Below are 22,406 nucleotides of genomic sequence, written 5' to 3' on the forward strand. Positions count from 1 at the left end.
ATATCCATATGATGCACCTCCCATCCTCTTGTTACTGCAATGGAGAGAGATAGTCGAATGGAATCCATTTATTCCATTGGAGCAAAAGTCTCATCCTAGTCAACACCATGTACCTGTTAAGAACCTTTCGCCACCAACAGTGCCTTATATCGACTAACTTGGCTATATGTTGCTTTCTTGGTCTGATAAACCCACTTGCACCTTACAAATTTATGATTGGAGGGTAGCAGAACTAGATCCCAAGTCTGGTTCTCAATGAGAGAGTTTTATCCCTCATCCATAGTTGCTTCCCATTCAAGATGCCCAGCTGCTTCTGCATAAGTCTGTGTATTAGGATCATGCATCATATAAGCATGCATGGCATGCATGGCTCCATAGCTAAGAGTGCTTGTGGATCTTCCTCAAACTGAGGTATAGTGGTAGGATCATCTAGGAGATAACTCATGTTGCACCATTTTTGTCCTGAAAGTGGTCAAGAATCTTCTGAACTACATGAGGAAGTATGATCTAAATGTTCAACAACTGCGGGTCCAATAGGTGTCATGGGCAAAGGTCCATTTAGATCAGAATTCTAATCTGAAGTATCATCTGCATGCTCATCAATTAATGATGAGGGAAACTTTGTAACTTGTTCATTTGGTGGTGCATGCAAAGCATCTTCTTCAAAATTTACACTCCTTTCAATAAGGAGCACTTCAGTGTTGATATCAAGAAATCTGCACCCTTTAACTTCAATAGAATATCCAACAAACATGCATGCCTTAATGTGAGTCTCCAAAGCCTTTCTCTTCTCTGTAGGAATGTGGGCCCATGCTTGAGATCCCAAAATAAGGAAATGACTGACTTTATATTGCATGCTACTCCAAGCCTCAAAGCACAATTGATAGCTTCAGCCCATAATATTGATGGAAGAGATCTTGCATGCAACATGCAATTGGCCATCTATTTCAATATCTATTCTTCCTTTTGGCCACCCCATTTTGTTGCAAAGTGTAAGGAACTATATGTTGCAACTGTATGATCGCTTCATTACAAAGATTTTTGATATCTTTGTTGACATATTCCTTCTCATTATATGTGTGGAGCATCTTGATGCGTTTTCGAGACTGATTTTATGTATGTGCTTTGAAAATTTTTAGATGTTGAAAAACTTCAGACTTGAGTTTCAAGAAGTAAACCCAAGTGAATCTCGTGTAATCGTCTATAAATGATAACACATCTTGCTTTTCTCATTGAAAGTATTGAAAATGGACCCATGAGATCACTATGTACAAGCTCCAAAGGTGAAGAGGCTCTCCATGCATACCCCTTATGGAACTTGTCTTGTGGATTCTTTCTAAGGGAACATCCATTACAAACACCATTTGAAAATGTAATGGTTGAAAATCATTTAACCATCCCTTGCTTGCTAAGTTGTTGCATATATCTGAAATTCAAGTGCCCAAATCTCTTGTGTCAAATCCTACTTTCTTCATTTGCATGCATAAGTAGAAAAATAGAATCTGATTAAGGAACAAAATCAGAAAAAGTATACATATGAGATTGATCATTTACCTTGCCAGATGCAATATTAAAGTTGGTTTGCATATCATAAATTCTCACAGAATCATGGTTAAATTCTACTTTCTTGTCAATGCCTATGTGTGTCATCTGATACACTAAAAGAAGATTCATAGAAAGCCTTCGAGTATGCAAGAAATTCTCAAAACTTCCATCTTCAAATTGCACTCTTCCTTGTCGAGTTGCTTCAACTGTAGAATTGTCCCCGATGAGAATAGGAGGTCTTGAGTATGCATGTAGAGAAGAAAATGATTCCTTTGAAGAAGCCATATGATGAGCGACTCCTTAATCGATGATCCATTCTTGTGGTGTAGAATGCAGGGTAATCAAAGCATGACCATTACCCCTTGTTTCTGATGGTTTTTCCTCCGTCTTCTTCTTGGAACTTTCTGGAATGTGATGACCAAGATTATTTTGCTAAAGATTCTTTGCCATCAGATCAATAGTCTTTTGAATGCAAGAGGATTCCGGATGATAACCTCTATTACAATAGGGACACTTAGAGTTTCATTTCTTTCCCTTCATACCCTTGGAGCTAGAAGAATCATTTAGAGGTTTTGGATTTCCTCCCTTTCTTGGATCTGGATCTCTCACCTTTCCTTTTCCTTTGTATCACTAATTTGGTTTCGAGTTAGACTTTTCTTTCTCATGCATGGATAGTGCATGTGCATTTGGAGACTTTAATGAACCCATTTTGATGAGCTTATCCTTCTCATGAATCAAAGACTCAATAAATGCATCAAGTTTGGGCATTTTCCATTTATCTCCAGTTGCAAGTCTAATTGTATGAAATGTAGAAACAAAGGTAGCGTATTTAGGGCCTAATTTAGACAAAGTAGAAAGGGTCAATTGAACTTCCTATTTGGTTTATCGATCCCACAACCATGTAATTGTAGAAGCAATGATTTGAATTTAGTAAAGAAATTTTGAATTCTCTCAAAGTTGTTTAGATCTAAGGAATTTAGCTCATTTTTGAGAATATGAGCCGGCATCTCATCCTTCTTTCCAAATAAAGTTTCCAAGATTGTCCATACCTCATTCAGAGCGCTTCATGTATCCACATGGAAACGCAATGTTGGAGATATGGACAACAACATAAGACCAAAATCCTCGTCCATCCTATTGAAGTATTTGGATTTTTCAATGGCGGAATTTGGTTCAGCTTTCGTATTCATAATTATCCAATACAAGCCTTTGCCTCTGAGGTGAAGAAAAATCTCTTGCTTCCATTGGAAGTAGTTATACATAGTAAAAATAGAGGAATATGAGAACTCCATTCTTTCACCTTGTATCTTTAGCAACAATTACGACAGTTCTCCAATATTTTGATCTGTAGTTAAAATCTTCGAACAATTTCCAATTCTTTGATCTTCAAACCTACAAAATATTATTCATGCATCTTCTCCAAGCCCTTATATCTCTGATGCCATGTAAAATATTAGAGCACAAATATGGATCTAGCTGAAGAATAATTGTACAAACTTGCAAGAAATTGAAAAAAGAAAATTGGAATCAAGAAGGAATTTGATTACTCAATATTGGTTTGAGAATCAATACATAATGAAACTAGGTTAAGCTTAGTTTTACATGCAATAAATATGGATACTTAAAGCTAACTGAAGCTAAGTGTGCTTTATGTTCTATTAATATGCATATGCACCACATGCAAGCACTAGAGTTAACTAACTCAATCCAAGTCCACACCACATGTAAGCACTCGAGTTAACTAACTAAATCCAAGTGAACACCACATGTAAGCACTCGAGTTAACTAACTAAATCTAAGTGCACATCATATGAAATAACTAGAGTTGAATTGAAGCTAATTAAGTCTAACGAGGTGCATGTACACCAACAGTTCGATCCCGAATGAGGTCAGGCGCGAACTCAATTAGTTCGAGGCTGCATAAGTGTAGTTTGGGGGGTTTGAATGTGGTCCAAGCCCAAAAAAATTCAGAAGGCTCTAATGCACCAGTGATATGTTGGCGAGGTGATGTGGTGTGGCTACAGAAGTGGCTAGGCAATGTAGAGACTGCAGAATAGAAATGAAGTGCATAGAAGAATAGGGCACTGAGACATAATATAGTCCTACTACAAATATTAAACATATAAGAGGACTATATAACCATGAATTTTAAGCCTCGACAATGAAATGAGAATGGAAAAAATAAAACAACTTGGAATTCTTATGGCCATAAATTTTAGCCCAAAAGTCAAAATCGAGTAAGAGAATATTCCAAAGAAAAGTAATTTGGAGCAGAACACAAATTTTGACAATGAATTTTGATCGTAGGACAAAATTTATAGAAAATTCTAAGAGAACTTATAGATGACAAAAAGGGAAAATTTGTGCTTAATAGGATGAGCTTGCCAAGGGCATAATTTTTAGCCCAGGTTATAGAATTGGGTGAAGGAGTAGTCAATAGAAAGATATTGATGGGAAGAATACATTGGTGAACCCATAATTTGTAGCTGGTTAGCAATTTTTAAGAAAATTTCCAAGGAAGATATACGGTTACAAAGGCTTATTATAGATCTTGTTGATTGAGAGAAGACGAAATAAACTAAGAACAAATTTCCTGAATAGTAATTCATCCAACACATGGTGGTTGAGTTAACTTCCATAGAATTATGAAGCATGATTCAAATTACTTAAAAAGAATTTGTATAGACAACTACAAATCATATTAAAATCCCTGGTATAAGTGTTGAAGGACTATTGGACAACAAGACCAAATAAGTATTCGAAGACGTTTGCAACCACATAAGGGATATTTTTCTTTGTTATCAAGTAATTGAGTTATTCTAATAGTTCTTGGGAGATTGGACTTAGCCTAGTGATCTAAGCCACCCTATTCATACTTAGGGTTTAATAAAGTGAAGCCTACCTTAAATGGCGGAGGGTTGTAATTAATTAACTAGAGGTATAACTCTCTAGCCAGGAGTTTGGATTGAGATATGAAAATGGGAAAGGCTCATGAAGTTTTAATCCTAGTGATTTGAGAACAAGGGGAAATAGGCTTAGGGTATGTTGTCTTGACTGGATGTTGTTTCCTATGTAGCATAAATTGCTACCTATTGTAATGAAAATAGGGAGAGTAGTTGTATTGTTACAACAGGAGATGAATAAAGAGGAGTAGCACTTGGTTCTACTATTTTATTAAGTTATACATTTAGTACGATAGGTAAGCTAAGTAATAAGTTGTGCCTCAATGCTAAAATAGGGTTTGGTTAACAAACCAAAATTGGAACATGATCAAAGGTCTATTAGCTATGCAATGAGATATTATAAATACAAATGTAATGTCTTGAGAAGTTTTCATAATAGATTTTATGAGCTTGGATAAGTATTTCCTTATGTATGTTTCTTAAGAGCCCTAAAATGAGAAGTAAGGGCTGTGGAATTAAAGCAGTTGTGTAATAACATAGGGTAGACAATGGAAAAGTAGCATGCTTGGACGCAAGATAGGTTCATGGACAGGTGTCACAGGGTTGTGATAAGTTATGACCGCTTTGCAACAAGATCATATATAGGTTGTGTTACAAGGATATAGGTGGCATAACTAAGATACAGGCGGTATAATAGTTTTCCTATAGGAAATAACATGTTGGTAACAAGTTGTACGAGACTGGTCACATGTAGGTGGCAGATATATTAGAGGTGATAATAGGTTGTCATGGGTAGGTGAAAACTTTATGATAAGTACAACATGTTACAACTGGTGAACTTGTCGCAGGTAATGACAAGTATATTGCAAGTTATAATAGATTGTCACAAGTGACAAGGTTCTAATAGGTATAACAAATTACAACACGTGGATTGGTCACAAGTGGTGACAAGGTTATAAAATATTATATAGGGCTTATGAATGGTATTACACAGGTTGTAACCAATATGTAACATGTATATGATAATTCTATGACAGGTTATGGAAATCTTATGATAGGTTAGTATAGGTCTTCTAGCATGTCAAGAAAGGTTCACTACAAAATCATAGTTAGGACATAGCATGCGTTATGAAAAGATCATGACAAACTAAATAGGTTTTATGGAAATTCTTAACATGTGTATACAATAAGGATGTGATTAGGTGTATGATAGGTGTTGTAACAAGTTGTGACATGCTGTAACAAATTTACAAAAGGACTATAATTACTCAAGCATAGCCTTTGAGTATAGTACAATGGTTAAGCGGGAACATGGGGTGATTGATATAAAGTGCCCTAATGAATGCATTGTATTGTGATTCTAATAATGAATTGGAGTGTTTTGGTTTCTTGCATTACTAGGGAAAATATGCATATTTAGATAACAATGACAGGGGTTTACATAGTAAAGTGAAAAGGAAGTTATGGGACAGAACAAGTATGCTATTGAACTTTATGGCATGTAGGAGGAATGAGAAGGGAAACATTTCTAAACTTGATCTTTCTGATGTTTTATGAAATATTATATGTGATGTGTATGCCTACAAGTTATTAATCATATGTTTTATGATTGGATGTTGATTGGCAATGATATGTTATGATATCATTGAAATATCTGATATGAGAACTAATCATGGTTTTTGTGTTGTTGATGATGTAGTTTCTTAGGATAACAACCTTACGAAGAAAAGTTATTATAATTTTGCAATCTTCTTTCATATGAAGGCCTTGGAAATATGTATCACCTGAGGGACTGTTAACAAGTGAACAAGATGCTTGCACCTAGAAGGGTGAGTATGAAGAGAATAAAAGAGAAGAGAAAAGAAGAAAAGAAGAAGAGATGAGAAGAAAAGAAAAGAAGAGAACATAGATAATTTAATTAATTATTCAATGTTTTTAAACACAATAACTCACCCTAAATGTGGTGGCAAGAGACTCGAGGGAATGCTAGGTGTAGTGAAGGGGTGCACCACTAGGGTGCATGCTAATGGGTACTGGGTATGTACCTGTTGATGGGAAAGTAGATGCCCTATGAAGTCGACTTCCTGCTTGTTCATACAGATAAGTATTAATTTAGTTTGCATCTCTTATTTTATGTATCATTTATGAATTGAAATCCTTAGGAATATAATAATTATAGATAAATACTTGTTTTATAAAGATGGTTATAATATGTTTTTTTATTTATTAGATGTTGTAGGTGTATGATGGGAAACTATGACTATTGGCAAACATTTCGCAGCATGGATGAAATTATGGGACATGAAGAGAATACCAATGAAGACCAGAGGCCTGATAACAAGTGTTTATTACTGAAGGAAAAGGAACACCGAGGATGGTGTTATTCTAAAGGGGGGGGGAATGTAACACCCTTAGTTCCACTATGGAATTATTAATTCAATAATCGTGTATAACATATATTAGCTGGTGAGCTAGATGTATGTAATGGTAAATATGGTGAGCCGGAGGCATATTGATTAGGTTGGTGAACCGAGGTTATTTTGGGGACCTATGTGCCCATGCATATATGTATACATGTTTTGGGGCTAGTGTGCCCAAGTAGATATACCTTTGATGGTTATTAGTTCGAGGAGCTTGTACATGTAATTATAAGGTAATTATATAGTTGTTAATTAAATAATAGCATGTTGTGGATCCCACTCCACGAAAAAGAGTATGGGGGATACAACTCCAGGGATAAGGCAACAATGTGTTGTTTTCAGTGGAAAAGGAACTTGGGGCCATGTGGCCTTGGTGAGTGCCACATGGTGATATGATGCCATGCATACAACGGTGATGGGAGTTTAGTGGTTGAGACATTATTTAGTCTCATAGAAGCTAGATGGGAAAAGAGCCAGTGAGTTTTTGGTTGGACTTTGAAACTGACAAAGGGGTGGTTATTCAGTTAATCACATCGAACTTGATGCACCTTGGTTTTGTGAGCCCTGGTGGATCCAAGATCTTGGTGGCTCTAGGTATGGCTTGGTGGACATGGAGTTCTGGTGGGGAACTTTGTTTGGAGATAGTTAGTTAGTCCTGGGCTTGGGCTCTATAACTGACTAAGGGTTATTTAGTTTAGCTTGTAGGGCACCTAAATGTTTAAAGAGTAGAAAAGCTCTTGGACGTGCAAGTTAATGTCGTTCCTGGTTTTTGTAAGGAACCTTGGAAGGTGGGAATCGTTGAGGGACTTAGGTTGTTCCACTTGGCTGCAAGTCAGGGGAACATGAGCTTGTGGCTGGAAAATGAGGATAATAGGGTTGGTTCCTTGGTTAATATTTATTATCAATATTTGGTGTTTACACTATTTCCTATGGAGATGTAGTCCCATAGCGGGGGTGAAATTTCTTGCTGAGTAGTTGGGACATCGACACCAAGCTCGATTTTACCCAATCCCATTCACCAAACAATCATAAGTTTTTTATTCCTTTGTCACTACCATTCTTTTTTTTATCTCGACACTCTTAGTGAAATTCTCAGTGGGGAAGGTCGGCTCACTAACAATCCCTACTATGTCTCTCTAACAGTTTTTATTCATTGCATAGATTTAACATCCTTGGCCCCCATCTAGTCAATGATACCACACCCAAATAACCAAGTATTGCAAATTTCTTAGCAAAAGCCTCAAAATCCGGGCTCATTTTTTTAGCCCTTGTGACCACACCAGACCATTGATGATTTCTTGTAGATAGTTCTACACTATAAATTTGTCCTCATGCTTGCACATATTTGCCATGGAAAATCCCTTTCACTTGGCACTAATTACTTTGGTTACAATTAATAAAAGAAATTACACGCACTACCCAGCTCTAAGCACCATGTGTGATTTAAATATAAGCTCAATCAATTACATAGTTACATAAAGACAAGAGGATTCACAACAGAGTGGAATATTAAGCTCATTAACACCAAACCATAACTAGGGTTTGGAGACATAGTCATTCAAACAAAAGCGTGACATGGTACTCAAATATAGTAATACCCAAATTAGGGTTTATAATTAGAACACATAATTATACGGGAAAATACAAATAAAGTATATCATTATACACCTTTCACGCACAATGGTATAAATTACACATCAATACCAACCCCCAACTATGGTTTACAACAAAATAGAAGATAATTACAAAGCATAGCACATAATGCAACATAATACATATTCATGGACATAAACATAAATTAGCACATATGGCACAAGAATACTTATCTATAATTGGAAGCCACCTAGTTGTGGGCTCTCCACATTCTACCTAACCATAGACCACATGGTTCATAATCTCAAGCTAAAACTTTTTACTATATTTCCTACTTGGAAGGAAAAGGACAGATAAAAATATAAATACATATAAAATAAATTATTTATATATGATGAATTATTAATATATATATATATATATATATATATATATATATATATATATATATATATATATATATATATATATAATATAAAATATAAAAATTACTAGATTTGTTTTCGTGAATAAAGGAACTTTGTATTTCATTCCAAAAATAGACATTTACATAAGTATCTAGGCATAATAGCCATATGAGCTCCAGCTAGACATATTCTCATTCACTAGAATAATCACAAAGAAGACATATCCCTACATGATCCAAAACATAAGCACAAATATCAATCTCTAGAACTCATGAAATTACAACGAATATAAAACACCACAGCAACCGAGCATGTTACCATCATATGAAAGAAAGACATCATAAAAAAACATAGATGTTCAATGATAAACATAACATCATTCAACCTGAAAGCCAAAGACACTAAGTCATCCAACAATGTGTACCAAAGAGAATGCAGTCTGCAACCATTCCATCGGTATGCATCATCCACACATATCACCTATGCAATAACAATCCAACACTGCCATTATGGAGAAGCATATCAATGAGTACCAGAACAAGAGAACCATGAATCGTGCATATGAATCCTTAAGTATGATTTCAAAATTCCAAAAATATTGAACCAAAGATTAGACCATCCCGTTGAAGTTACCATTACTGCAACAATAAGAGTCTAGAAAATAATAAATCATGAGATCTAGATTGACTTCCCAATGGCCATCCAAAACTAGAGAGCCAAATAACCAACAATGTGTTACTCCTCATGGTATGAGGATGGTATAGTAGGAGTCAAAGCACTATCGTCCACTAGAGGATTTGTCAAATCTCCATATTCAGAATCACTAAGAAAAAAACCTTCCATCTTTGACAAGCGAGCATCAACATTGTCTAAGCAAAACTCATAACCCACAAAGATAACCAACCCACCTTAAAAACACCTAAACAAGACCAGATAAAACAACCAAAAAAATTAGACTCGGGAAAGTATCCACATATGAACGGTTACAGACGTCGAAAGACCAATTTCCACACTAGCACAAGGAAAGACCCAATTATACACAATTACCCAGACCCAATATGCAAGGGATACCAAAGAGCCATAAATTAGCTTACAAGCATACATAGATCCACTAAAATCCCAGAAATATAGACCCAAATGCTTTAAAGGGAGATTAATACACATCAGTACCAGCATGAAATGGAAGATACCATAAAATTCACCCAATACCATTGCCAAAAGAGTAGAAGGGATGCCACCAAAATGCTCAGTCACCACCTCCCTAAGAGTTGCACACCAAAGTTCGCACAAAAATCCAACAAAAATAGAGACCAAGGCACCAACACTCCAATTGAGACACTGCCATCTTTCAAGCACCAGCGTAACCAACCTTTGCCACAAAAAATGCAAACACCAGTGTATCAAACAGACTATAGCCCCCACTCATATAACTGGGTGTATGAATACACCTCATGTCTCTCAGCTTGGCACACCAGCAAAGGTATAGGCAATAAATTTCATTAGCCACCCACCGTCAACGATGAACAAGGGATTCCATTAATGCACCCACTAATGTGTCCATTGAAATCCCACTATCAACCCCATTAGAGAAATTACTATATTTTATTGATAAATTTACAATTTCCTATTATTCAAATTATAAAAATAGATAAATTTAACACTTTAAAATACCTTTAATTCATCAAAATTATATAACTTTTAACAATTTGATATTTACAATTCCTATATATACCTAAATACAAGAAGATCTATCATCTTTTATAATTAATTAAATATATAAAAATAACAATCGTTTTAATAAAATAAATTAATATTTTTTTAATCTAATTTATTCATATATTTTTGAAAGATATTTAATATATATATATATATATATATATAAGTATTTAAAAAATATACAAAATGGACAGGTTGATAGGGAAGGTGGCGAGGTATTTTCAAAGCATGAAACTCCTTATTAGTCCCTGCCATCTGGCAATGGCCAGGGACTATAGCAATCAAAAATTGTGAGATAGCATTAGTTCTAGCTGGTCATTTTCATGGATAACCTAACTTTATCCGAACTCTTTAAGGATCACCGTGTAGTTTTATAAGGCAATCGGTTTAATCATCTTATTTAGCCTCTTCCCGAGGCGGGGAGGCTAAAATCATATCATATATTAGTATGTTCCTTTCGCATTTTTGAAAATTTTTGAGGGAGGTAAACTAATTCTAATATTAGTTTAAGGCATTAAATGTTATGAATATGCAACAGTACATGTAACTATATTATCTACCACTGCACCACCACTGCATGTACGCCTGCCTGCACTTCGTTTACATCCACCACTTCGTTTACATCTAAACATGTGTCATATATGTGTCATACATTCATCGATATGCCACCGCCTGTTTACTATGCCACCACCTGTTTGCTAAGATATAAACCAGAGATAACAGGAAGCAGAGTAATTCATTTTATTACAGAAGCCGGGACGCTTCGCTAGGACTTACGCCGGGCACCGAACTGGACGAATGCAGTGCTTAACTTTTTCGGGCACCAAACGACTTCTATCTACTTATGCTTCGCACAAATGTGATTAGAATCTGATGCTGCTTATGGACAGTTTGAGTTGCATCCTGAGGTCTTGCTTGGGTTGCTTAGGTCTATCCAAGAAAATGAAAACGAATCAAGAAATAATGGTGGTCACGCTGCCATTTCCCAGATGTCCAATCCCTTACTAATGAGATAGAAAGACTACAGGTATGAAATCATGTTTTCTGTGTTAAGTCAATCTACGCAGAGTGGATGAGACAGAGCATCTTTCTACTTATTCATGAAATCCCATGCCCCCACCTTTGTCGAAATCGTATCCTCTAGTATGGAAGTGGAAGTCAGCGCATAATGGTTGTACTCCTGTTCTTTTATGATTATTCCTGCATAAGCCCCTGACGAGAGGGGGGCAAGCCTCTTCCGGCCATTTCTTGAGCTCTGGCAATCAGCGGTCCGAGACGGGCTACTATGAGTGAAACTCTTTAAGTGAAACTTGACTTATATGAGTGAAACTCTTTAAGGCAATGGATACAGTATAAGCATCTCCATAGATACCGCCCGTTGCTGCCCTGCCTTCGCTAAACCTTCAGGTATATCTCCCACATTATTATTCTTTTATCTCCTTTCATATCCTCTCAGCAAGCCCGTATCTCATCCGCTAGACGGCTTAGTAGAAGCAGTAAGCAGCTGTGAAAGAAAGAAGTTTTAAATTTTAATATTTAATAAAATTGGGATCTACATTTAATTCCTACAACATTTAAATGAGTTTTCTTTTAGATTTACTTACCTATAGTTTTGCAGCTACATAATCGATCAATATGAATAAAAGGTAGTCAATTACTTTGAGTTAATATTGGAACAGTCCGTTGTACACCAACCAGTACATAACCCAAATTGATACTGTCCTATGCATGTTGTAATGGATATATACAATAAAATTTGTTAATGGAATTTATATTATTAAAATAATGGATATATACAGTAACTGGATATAAAACTGAGGAACCAGAACTTCATTATACCATTGTAGTGTTTCGATATACATGCATGAAGTGCGCTTACCTGTAACCATACCCTAAAGCACTAATACCAGCCCCGCCTTCAACCCTTTCTTTATTGCTTGATCCACAACTGGCCCATAATTACCTAACTTGTTAACAACCCTCCCTCTCGCCCGGCTCATTCTCAATTTTGCTAACAACCCTCCCTCTCGCCCGGCTCATTCTCAATCACTCGACTCACTTACTCTGTCGTTGTGATTTCTGATAGCATGAAAATCCCCAGTAATCATCAATGGATTTCTCCTCACCACCGAGGCCTAAGATACAATGTCATTCCAAAGCGATTCCCTCTGAACTGAGTTATTCTCACCATACACAATCGAGACCCAACAACTCCAATTATAAGCAATGACTCTCACCTGACAATGCATGATCTGGTCACTTTGATTCAGAACGGTTACATCAACATGCTTTCTTTCTTCAAGGGTTGCCGCCTTACCCTTCTGGAACCCTCTGTTATAGCTCTTGCTCTCTTCTAGGTTGAGGAAGCAGGGAAGAAGGCTTTCAAGAAGGGATTTGCAATTAATGCAAAAGAAGGGGGATTTGTAACTAAACAAACAAAGGATTCGTGCTCGCTAGCATTTGGTCTTAATTCAACTCCTATGCCTTCGGATCCTATCTTGCTTACCGGAATGCAGACTCAAGGGATTCGAACGCAATCACACATAATCGCGATTACTCTGGCCTAGTGGGAAATGCATGCACCGCTACTGACATGTCAAATGCATGCAAACTCCTACTTGGGTTTTTTTTAACTTTATTAACACGCTCCTCGACATCCATGAAATCTTTGATACTTTACATATATTTGCCACTATGCAAAGTTTTGTAGAGTATATTAAAAAAGAATGTCAATAAAGAACGGGTTGTGTTTAAATGATAACTAAAAATCTTATATATGATAGGAATAAATATAAATTATAAATAATCTTTAATAAAATAAAATGCTTTTAATAAAAAAATTTAACGTTTCTTATTTGGTTTAAGACGGATTTCTCTTGCTTTTCTAACTATCTGAAAACTTTAATCTCCATTTTTGGGCAGATCTTTGTATGGACTCTGCGAGCAAATACAAAGTAAGATAGAGACAATGCGTGTAGATTTCATTTACTTTTTCATTTGGCTTTCATGACATGGCGGACAAATAAAATTTCCGCTAAAATTTAGCTTGAGAAGCCTAAAAAAGAAAGCTGACAAATTTAAGTATGCGGCCAATTCTATTGTTTTGGTAACAGCTAATTTCTTGGAAGTGAAGATTGAATGCTTTGGTTCTTTAGCTTTTCCTAAATTTGGCCGAGCTAAACTCAAGTGCTTTTTAAATATAGTACGACTTTATCCTAGACTCTACAAACTAAGTGTTTTCTACTCTCTCAGGACAGTGCTTTTCAAATATTACTAACCTTTCTTAGACTCGGAAAAACTAAGTGTTTTCTACTTTCTTATATCAGTATTCTCCCCGAAGAAAGTACAGTAAGATCTCTAATTGGTTGTCTTAACAAGGGCGCGCGCCTGCATTACTTTCTGTTCCTCTCGTCCTTCTGTAAATTCCTCCTGACTATTTTATGCATTCTGTACTTTGTCCCTTTAACATAGAGATTGCTTTGAGTGGACGTTCTTCGTACTATCTTCTAAGTCGTTCATCTACAATGGTGGCCATCATGCAAAGTTGCAAACCGACTATTGATGGATCGCAATACACCACCCTGGTTTACCCCGCCACATCTCAACAATACTTGTTGCTTCCTCCGAATAGAGTTGTTGAGCATCTCTATTAAAAACTTTCAGAAGAGTGGAAACTCAGTACACTCGGCAATCCTATTCAAATGTTTAACTTTTATCAATTTGTGCCCAACCTATATCAATACTGGGAACTTAAGGCTGATTCCAGCCCTTACTTCGGTGAGGAAGGATGAAGAGTGGTACGCAACAAGAAAACAGAAAAGGGTTTATTAAAACAGTTAGTTGGTTTACAGGTGGGGGAGCCGGTTGGGTACCAGGTTGACCCTATCAGGACCTAGCTTGGTCAGTTGCTTCCTTTAACTGAAGCAATTCTGGGAGAAGAGAGAAATTAGCCCATAAACACCACAAATAGTGCAAGAATGATTGGTCTGAAGCATGATCTCAGATTCAACTATTGACTGCCTACACCTGATAATAGTTACTTACCATACGACCTAGACCTTTTAGCCTTGCCTGGATGGCTGGCTTTCTTTCTAGCTTTCTTTCTGGCTGACTAACTGACTGGCAGGAACTTCAATGGTTGGCTTAAAAGTGGGAATTTCACTAATGAAACTTGGCGTTGCCCATCAAGGGTCATACTAGCCGTACAACACTTGTGGGTGGCGTGTTCGCTAAGGCACTTGATGTTCAACCTAGCTATGAACCTGTAAAGCACGTCATATGTTCTTTCCTTCATAAGCCTCACTAGCAAAAAACAGGAATTAGCTGCGATACAGCCTCCCTTGTTTATTAATAATCTCTTTCTAATAACAAAGTGTGATATCATTATAATAACAAAATGTGATATATCATTATAATATATCATGAAGCATGCCAAAACATTGTAGAAAATGACACCTTGTTCTAATTAAATAACGAAAACTGATATAAACATTATAATATAACATGTTAACACCTAATGTAGCTTTTCGAAGGGAAACACCATGAAATCTCATTCATTTTTTTAATACGATGGGGGATATCTTTATATTTTATTATTATAAGAACCGTATAAGAACTGAGAAGAATACTTCGAATCATAATCATCTACTATGACTATGACGGTGAATTATATTTAATTATTTAGTTAATGAATTTTTGAGATTGGTGAATAAATATATTAGATAGATTTTTTTATTTAATCACAATTTTGAAATTATTAAGGGAATTGAATCTTTAATATGTTGAAATGATCTTCAAATTTTATATATATATATGATTTTTACATATATCCTAAAAAAATATTTTGCACATATGGTTCATGGTTTTTAGATATCGATGGTGTTACTTCCATTTAATAATTTTTAAAATGTTGAGATGTTTTAATTGAGGGGAACTTGACCAATTAAGTTAACTTTCATGTTTCAAAAAAGTTATTATATATATAAGTGTAGTCTAACTTATAGATGAAATGATCTTTTTCACACATTTTTTTAGATTAATTTTAACCAAAATTTATTAGAGTTTTTTAAAACATTAAGTTTAAGATATTTAATCTATAAAAATCGAATACCCCAAGGGTTTTTGAGGGTGCTCAATCCATTTATGCATTTAAAAATATATTTTAAATAACAATAAATAACATTCTTACTTGAAATTGTACTACTGAATTATTGAATATATATATATATATATATATATATATATATATATATTAATTATTAATTATTTTTTTATTTTTCTTTTTATAAAATAATTTTGGAAAAATTATAATTGAAAATTTTAGATTTTACAAATTGCATAATTTAAACTTACTATTTTAAAAATCATCATTGCTAAATTTCAAATTAAATTAATAAAAATTATAAAAACTCTAAAAATCACAATTTTATTTTTAACAAAAAAAAAATTAGAAACTTGTTCTTTAAAAAAAACTTAAAAATAATTATCATATATAAAATGTTAAGCAAAATTGTAAAGTCAATTTTAATTTTTTATTAGATTTATCAAATAAAATAAAATAAAGAATAATTATCTATTTATAAATTTTATATATATGTGTGTGTATGTATATATATGTGGAGTATGTTTTAAAGTTAATTAAGGTCAAAGCCAAGTTAGGCACTAAATTGATGTATAAGATTTTTTTGTTTGTGGAACAAGGGACCCTATCTTCTCTAGTTTTGAACCTATAACTTTATAGGAGAAAAAACATGCTCTTACCCATTAGACTCACATCTTGTGGGATCTAAACTTACCTCCTTAGATATCACAAACATTAGATAATTACAAGTGAGTTGATTTTCCTACAATAACCAAAGTGAATCAACTTACACTAAATAATTACAACTGGCTTCAATTTCCTTTTAAAATAACTATAATAAATCAACTTACACTAAAATATAAATTACCCTCCCCACTATTAATTTTACAACTAAATTATTAATTTTACAACTGATATATTTTCTGAGCAATATATATTTTACAAATCATTTTAACCTCGATCACCGTTAGTGTCTCCAAAGGTTTTATAAGCTTGTTTTGAACGATTTCACATACACATGTTTTAATGAGTATAAATCTTACAGCTGATTTTTTCCGCAAACCGCCCGAATTTTATATATAATTTGATAAAATATTCTTCGAGAAGGTTGTTGTATGGAATCTGGATTGTTCGATAAAACCAACGTTAAACTCTACTGGAATTTAGGATAAACTCTACGCCTCAACATACCTGACTTCAAAACAAATCAAGACGACCTGAAGCTCGATCGTATAAACGAGAAGCTCCGCATCTCTGAATCCCATCGCACAATTCAAACACAAATGTACCATAACCATCTTCCGCATCCCTCGGATGACGCCAGCCTTTTACCTTTTCCCACGTCCCCATCACAATTTACTCCTGGCGGCCTTAAAAAGGAAGTTTCCATGCCCATCAAACCCCTGACAGGGCTCTGCTGTGATCTGCGCGTATATAGAAATCCTGTGCACTTGACCTGCCCATATACATAATCCATGATCCTTGCCCGGTCAAGCACAAGCAGGCTGATGAAAGAAGCGAATTACGCGCTGTTAACATCGCTGTTATTGATCATGCTGGCATGGGCATGGCAGACTCTCCATCCCTCTCAATTCTCGATGCCTCTCGTCGTCGATAGTTGCAGGGGTCAAAGGATTTTCATGTACCATCTTCCCACGGAATTCAATACAGATATCTTCAAAGAGTGCGAGTCCGGGCTCGCGGAATTGATGTATCTCTGCTCGCGCGCGGCGAACGATGGCTTCGGGCCGCCGGATAATAGCTCCCTGGGGGACGGCTGGTTCCACACGGATACATACATGCTGGAGATCATATTTCACGAGCGGATGAAACAATACAGCTGCCTCACTCCAGACCCTGCCATGGCCGACGCCGTGTTTGTGCCCTACTACGCTGGCCTCGACGCTCTCAGATATATCGGACAACCGGACAATGTGCCCGAGTACTCGCACGGCGTGCGAGTCATGTCGTGGCTGGGAGAGAGGGACGAGTGGAAGCGATGCGGAGGGAAAGACCATTTCATAGTAATGGGTGGCACGGCCTGGGACTTCGGTGTGGGCGAGGACTGGGGAACGGGCTTGCTGGAGGTCCCTGGGGTTGCTAACATGACGTTGCTCATGATCGACAAATACAGGCGCCCGTGGCCGCCAAACCAGCAGGCCATCCCGTATCCAACTTCGTTTCACCCGTCATCTGGTCGGCAAATCGAGGAGTGGACAAACCGGGTGCGGGCATCCACGCGGACTCGGCTTTTCGCCTTTGCCGGTTCAGTCCGCACCTACGTCACCGACGGCGGCTTCCGGAGCTTGCTCATCGATCTCTGCTCCCGGTCGCCAAATAGCTGCCGCCTCGTGGACTGCGTGGCGGCGCGTTGCCGGCAGAAGGCTGAGCCGGCCATACGGGCGTTCATGGAGTCGGTCTTCTGCCTGCAGCCCCCAGGTGACACACCGACGCGCCGGTCGACTTTCGATGCCATCATAGCCGGATGCATTCCCGTATTCTTCAACCGGGACTCCGCTTATACACAGTACACGTGGCATCTTTCATCAGACAGCGAGGCGTATTCTGTGTTTATCCCGCAGGACGACGTGGTTGCCGATGACGTGGTGGCCAATGTGTCGATCGTGGAGCGAGTGCTGAAGGGCGTCAGCCCTGAGCGGGTGAGGGAGATGCAGGAGAAGGTGGTGAGTTTGATTCCGCATGTTATTTACATGAAGAAGGCGACAACGGGCGATTTAAAGGCGGCGGGGTCGGTCCGGGATGCGTTCGACATCACCGTGGAGAAAGCGGTGCAGTCGATTTCTGAGCAGCAGAAACGGCTAAATATTTGAAGCCGAACACCGTAGGATTAGAAGCTGACGTCGCTGATGATATTGATACGGGTTAAAGTTATACAACTGTAAAAATAATAAATTTGGTGAGCGGTTAACTTTTCTGGGTTATGAAGGTTTTTTTACATGGTTTTTAATCAAAATTTGTTGTAATTAAGACTTCGAGTCGTGTATTTTGTTTTTGTTTTAAAGGTTTTGTATGAACAAATTTATCTATATATTCAAAAATTATATTTTAAATAATAAAAATTTATAATTTAATTAAAAATTATTTTGTGAAATTTATATTATAAATTTAAAATAATTAAATAACACTACCATTAACTTAATTTCAAATAATTTCATGTGAAATGTAGATAAAGCAAAATCAAATTTGTGTTTGTTGTTGCAGCAGAGACTTAGAAATCTCTCTTAACACTGACCCATAATGATAAAGCAGGATTCTTTTGTGTAAATCCAAAATGGCAGTACACGTCTATTGTTAAAATGTCTAATTCTAGTGGTAAAGATATTATTATTCATTTTAAAAATGGGAAGTGTTTTTAGTGAGATTTTTTGGAAATTTTTTCGACGGGTTTTTAGTGTAATTTTCCTAAAATCTGACAGGAATTTATTGAAATTACAAGTTCGATGGGTAACCCCTAGAAAATCTAAGTGCCCTAGGTGTTTTTCAGGGTGCTAAATCCATATATATAGTCTAAAAATGAGTTTAAATAACACAAATCAAGATTTCACCTCAAATTTTTTCAGCGAGCACCGGAAAGTCAAAAAATTGCAAAGACAACTCTTTAAAAATGTAGCTTTGGAATATATTGAAAGTATCTTTTATTGGTTTTTAAACTCTGAATATATTAAAAAAAAAATTGTTGGTTTTTAAATTGGGCTTTCAAGGGTTAAAAATTTGACTTTATTATTAAATTTTGGAATATTTTTACAATCAACTTAAGTTTATAATATGAATGTTGTTTTAATATTAATTTAATTTTAAGTTCAATGTTATATTGAATATTAAATTAGTGAATGCCCATGGGGATTTAGATTGACGGTGAATCGCTGCATTGTTAAGGCACTCCTTGCGATAAGTCACTAGTTCAAATCCCATCTGGGTGCTTACCTACCCCATATATATATATATATATATATATATAGAATATAAAATTGTATTTATTTAAAAAGTATTTACTTTATATTTTGTAATAATAATGATATAATTTTAAAATTATAATAGAATTGTGAAACCAATAATATTTTTCTTCATACAAATATTTGATTACTAAATTTTATTTTTAAAAATATATAAATTTTATTTAACTTTGACTTTAGAAATATTATTTTTATTGATGATGATGATTAACGTATATTAACATCAATATGGTTTATTTAAGAAAGAAAGAGTTAATTAAAATTATTTAAAAGTTTATTTCTGTGATTAAAAAAAAAGAAAAAAAGCAGCATTAGAACTCTAGTAGTTCCCCTGACTCAACAAGTTAAAGAAATTAGTAATGAGATAGATATTATGGAAATAAGAAAAAAAATGAGTAAGGACCAAACTCTCCAAAATCATAAAACAAAAACTAAAAACAAATATATTAAATATTATAAAATAAATAACCTAAGAAAAAACAAAACCATTAAATATTATAAAAAAACAAAACCTCAAAGAATAATATTAAAGAATATGAAGAAATAATAAATGAGTAATAATTAAATAACCTAATTAGTTACTTCGTTCTTCGACCTAATTCTTAGTTTAATAAAAAAATTAACTATATAGGTAATGTAGCAATTTCTAATAGAATCTAAATAAAAGACAAAGGAAAATTATAATAATTTCCAAGTAGTTAGTTAATTCGATTTATAATTTTATTTATTTATATTTATTATTCTCAAGGTTTATTTTTAATTCTTTCATCTATGATTAGGAATAACATATTAAGAAGAATCTTAGATTAAAATGAATAACTAAATTATAGAATAAAAACCAAAGAGAAGAAAGGGACAAAGGGAAAAACAAACCAGAGGATGAGGGGGAAACGACAACAAAAGGGGCAGGGGCGGGTGGCTAGGAGGAGAGGGAAGGGATCCAACAGCTGCTAATTTTCTAGCTATCATCTCTATTGATATTTCTCAACCTTTTTTCAATTTCTAAGGCTTCCCTAAATTTTCGGTGATGAAAGTGCACAATCTTAGCAATAACATGGGTCTCCTTAATGCATATGTGATGCTTAGTCTTTACCATGTGTTTTGCCAGGGTGGAAGACCGAGTCCTCCCATATTCTATGTCGCCTGAGTGCTCATGAATCCTCTGACTGATAGAGCGACCAGTCTCACCGATATAGGGGGTCCCACATGAACAAGGAATACTATAGACACCTTTCATGTCCCTGGGGTTAACAGGGTCTTTTACTAATCTAAGGGAGCTACGGATGGTGTTAAGGGATCTAAAGGTTGAGGGAACATTATGCTTCTTGAGAATTCAGCAATCTTATCAGTGGACCCCTGGATGAAAGGGAGATGAACCCCTAAGACATGAGCTTTAGGGTCTTTCTTGACCAAGGAATTTTTGTTGGCTTTAAGGAAAGCTTTCTCATCTTGGTGCCTACTATAACCATTATTAATAAAAATGTTGAGGAGATGGGCCTTTTCTTTATCGAGGCTCTTTTTATTAGAGATTCTCAGCGCACGAATAGTTAGCGCTTTGAGAACACCCAACCTTTAAGCAGGGAAATGGTGGGAACTGGCATGAAGATACTGCTCACTATAAGTTTTCTTTCTAAACACTTGGTAGGAGAAAGAACCATCATCATTCTTCGAAATAAGAACATCGAGGAAAGGTAGGCACCCATCAACTTCCTGCTCCATAGTGAACTTTATGGAGGAGGATTGATTGTTGAGATGCTGGAAGAAAAGATCTAACTCTTCTTGGCCATGAGACCAGATGACACCAGTGTCATCTACAAATCTCTTCCAAAGCTTGGGCAGGAGACAGGTTGAGGCCAAAGCCTTAGATTCAAAGTCTTCCATAAAAATATTAGCAACAACTGGGGACAGGGGGGAGCCCATGGAAACACCACAGGTATGTTCATAGAAACCACCTTTGAAGTTGAAAAAAGTGGAAGTGAGACAGATCTCAACTAATCGAGCAGTATCAGGGTCCGTGAGGCGGTTGATGACCTCAATGGCCTCCTTTATAGGAATGCAAGTGTAAAGGGAGACCACATCGAAACTCACAAGAATGTCCTCAGGGTCAAACTTTATGCCCTTAAGCTCTTCGACAAATGACACAGAGTCTTTGACGAAAGATTCTGTGAGGCCAACTAAAGGTCTAAGCTTCGTGGCAAGGTATTTTGCTAGGAGGTAGGTAGGACCACCAATGGTATTGACAATGGGCCTAAGGGGAGCCCCTTCCTTGTGAATCTTTGGAAGCCCATAGATCCTCAAAGCGATGGGGCTACTCTCAATAAGCTTATGGTGAAAGGAACCCACAAATTTACAAGACTTGATAGCAAGAGCTACTGTTCTGGAAATCTTTTTCAGGGGATTCTTGGTAAGCTTTTTATAGCTGCCACTATTACAAAGATGATATAACATCTTTTTCAACTTGTCCTAACGATGAACCACACTAGTTGGTTCGAAACGCGTCGACAAATGAATCATGATGTGATTTCCGCCAAAATCTATTCTAAATTTTTTTGATATAAATCAAAAAAGCCTAAATTCAATAATCTTTCAAAATACTAATCCATATCCCATAAAGTCATTTGATTATTACAAATTCATAATTTAATGCTATTTAAATTAATAATATTTATTATTAATTTATTTTTTAAACATAAATTTAAAAATATTAAATAAAAAAGTCTTTAATAATATTCTAATTATTTTAAATTTTCACAAAAATAATAATACAA

The 22,406-nt window shown here is 35.7% G+C and overlaps 1 protein-coding gene across 1 annotated transcript; it reads left to right on the plus strand.

Moving 5' to 3' along the window:
- Positions 1-17,139: 17,139 nt before the first annotated feature.
- On the plus strand, positions 17,140-18,495 carry LOC149159650 (putative xyloglucan galactosyltransferase GT11). Its single transcript, XM_089434377.1, has one exon. It carries the CDS (start codon positions 17,140-17,142, stop codon positions 18,493-18,495), a length of 1,356 nt encoding a protein of 451 aa, XP_089290503.1.
- The last annotated feature ends 3,911 nt before the right edge of the window (positions 18,496-22,406 follow it).

The sequence above is a fragment of the Pinus tabuliformis genome, chromosome 5_2, assembly GCF_031772625.1.
Source record: "Pinus tabuliformis cultivar Carrire ecotype Pingquan chromosome 5_2, CPIR1, whole genome shotgun sequence".
Taxonomy (NCBI): Eukaryota; Viridiplantae; Streptophyta; class Pinopsida; order Pinales; family Pinaceae; genus Pinus; species Pinus tabuliformis.

Bases quoted from the DNA above. Each gene is read 5' to 3' on its own strand.
- LOC149159650 (XM_089434377.1), top strand. From the start codon at position 17,140: ATGATCCTTGCCCGGTCAAGCACAAGCAGGCTGATGAAAGAAGCGAAT.